This window comes from Olea europaea, chromosome 15 (assembly GCF_002742605.1).
Source record: "Olea europaea var. sylvestris chromosome 15, O_europaea_v1, whole genome shotgun sequence".
Lineage (NCBI taxonomy): Eukaryota > Viridiplantae > Streptophyta > Magnoliopsida > Lamiales > Oleaceae > Olea > Olea europaea.
Window position 1 is genome coordinate 23150174 of NC_036251.1, and position 2709 is coordinate 23152882.

Below are 2709 nucleotides of genomic sequence, written 5' to 3' on the forward strand. Positions count from 1 at the left end.
CGAACAATTGGAATAGATTCATGGCTTACCCCTTGTTCCTTAGTTGTGCTATTGATGACTAAGAAACTATGCTTTATAGTTTATGGCTTCTAAGTTTCATTCATAAAAGAGTGGTGTCTCCAAAGCCTACTCCCAAGAGAGGAAAGGAAGTGATAAGTGTTACCAGTCAAATTGATAACAGATACCCTTATTCTATTAATGAACAAGGAACCTTTACAGTAAAGTGTGTCTACTACCTTATCTATGGAGAACTTGCATCAATTACCACAATGCTATTCACCATTGTTGACCATTTGAAGAGCCAACCAAAGCGCAGAGAAGCAGCAACTCTTTGATCCCATTTTTCCCTTGATAAATCTAAGAAGTGTTTCTTGAAACTATGGTAATTATATTTTATTTTATTTTGTAATCAAATAAGTTCTTTTTGGGCTCAGGCCTTATGGCCGATACTTATAATTATAATTTTGCACTTAAATTATTTAGATTACTTATTAACAATAAGTGCAGTGAGTCAACATGCACCTAACGTGCTAATCTGACCGACTGTCACACTAATTGTGAAGCTACTAAAAGTGAAGAAGACGTTCATGCTGACACCCAACAATTCACAAATCACCCCCAAAAACTTAACTGTCATCACATTATAGACAAATTTACCCAACGCGGCCTGGCGCCAACCTGAACCACAACGCTACACGCGTCCTAAATATATGACATTTTCCTGTGCGTGGACCCCATTCTCTCTCTCTCTCACACATGCAAAAGATGTTCTCACTGTCAAGAATTCTCCCTCTTTCCGGTCTCTATCTCTCTCTATAACGAAGGAAGTTCTCTATTAATTGTGTTACAATTAAAAATGAAATCCTAATTATGAATCGTTAATAATAGACATAGTCTTATGCCAGTTCTAATATGGAATTTTTCTCAATTAATTTAGATTATCTTTCCATAAAGCGTCCTCTCAGTCAACGCCATCGGCGATAGTAATCAAGCTCAATTTTAAGATGGATACTCACGATGAGTGTTTGAGTTACACTAGCCTGAAGGATTTGCTTCCGGAGTCGACGCCGTCTATTATGTCGCCGTCAACGACTCGGAAAGACAGCTGGCGGGAGATATCCATCAAGGATCCGCTGGTGCAACATGCAGCTTGGGCATACCTACAGCCGATGATGACGGCGTATGAGGATGTAGAACGCGGGTCTTTTTTCCGGAGGATTAAGATGAAGTGCTGTGGACTGTTTGAGTGCTTCAACGACGTCGTGTTGACATCCGTGAGGAGTTTGTTTTCTTCTGAGCAAGGGAGTAAAGAAGAGGATGAATATAAACTTGAATGAGAGAGGTTTAATGAATTTAATTATTTTCATTTTGTATAGCAATATAATTTTTTTCTATAAATAGTTGGCTGAGGATTTATTCCTCCTGGAATTACATTGTCATGACGTTTTCTCTGTAAGTGCATTATGCCTGGAAATCTGAATTTCATTTATTTTCTTACTTTTTCAATAAAATTCTGAAGCAATCAGTCTTCTATATACTTCTATATAATGATTCAATTTATATAAGATAAAGGTTCAACATATAAGACATTCAATTTTTCTTTGCGTGTTAGTTTTAAATTAATTGATTATGTTTCGGTTCAAAGTTCTCATAATTTAAAATGAGAAAATAAGCCAGCAAGATTACGATCACCATTGACCAGCTTCTTCCTACTTATAATAATGTTACATAGTAAAGGTTACAGATAATGTCAATTATGTAATTTATGTTCTTACCTCCTACTACTGCTAGCCCATTTTAGCTTATCAAAAGGGCCCTTTGGGCTCAAAAATAAACTTCATGGTCTGTTTAACTTCTTGTACCGTTTTCTGTCCTAAAACTCGATTTTTACCAAACTCAAACCCGATGCCCATAAAGAGGTGAATGACACTTTCACCCATAAAATGCTTCAAATGGCAGCATGTTAATTGAAGAAAGATATTGTTGTAGAAGAAGAGTAATGTTTTTTGGTCTCATTGATGCTAAGCACTAATCTACGTGACAATTAAGTAATATTAAATGATAATTTATTTAATAGTAAGATCAGATGAATAATTTAATTGGACTTATTAATTGTAGTCATCTAAATCAATGCTCTAACACCACTAGTATTGTAGGATTATTTTGTATAAGAATTCAACCAAGGGTAGACATTCATCCAATCTCCATGGAAATTAAATATGCATGCCTGCAACATATCTTTCAAGTGTTTGAATTGTATGCTCAGATCGACCATCAATTTGAGGATAAAATGCAGTGCTGAAATTCAACCGAGTCTCGAACATTGATGTAGGCTTTTCCAAAATTTTGAAAGGAATCATGGATCACGATACGAGATGATTGATACCATTATTCCATGAAGTCAAAACTTATTTCTTCGTGTACACACGAGCTGGCACATTGTTCCATTATATGCTTTCTCTTGGTCCAATACAGGTTTATGGTTGGTGAAATGCACATGCAAGAGTCACTGACTAGGGTCCAAGACGTTCGTCGTTTTCTCCTAATATTCCTTCATTATTCGTCTCAATATCTCTTGGCTTATTAAACTTATCAAAAGAAGAAGCTAGAAACAAAGCCCAAGAATAAAAGAATACCTGATCTTACCTGTATTTCAGTATATTGACGTCGGATTTTCCAATACTTCTAACATATGAAACATCGTTAACT

General features: G+C 35.8%; 1 protein-coding gene across 1 annotated transcript; it reads left to right on the forward strand.

The window, feature by feature from the left end:
* The first annotated feature begins 539 nt into the window (after positions 1–539).
* Positions 540–1531, forward strand: LOC111411041. The gene has a single exon (XM_023041615.1). The coding sequence runs from the start codon at positions 1005–1007 to the stop codon at positions 1335–1337; it is 333 nt and encodes a 110-aa protein (XP_022897383.1). The 5' UTR covers positions 540–1004; the 3' UTR covers positions 1338–1531.
* Positions 1532–2709: the final 1178 nt, after the last annotated feature.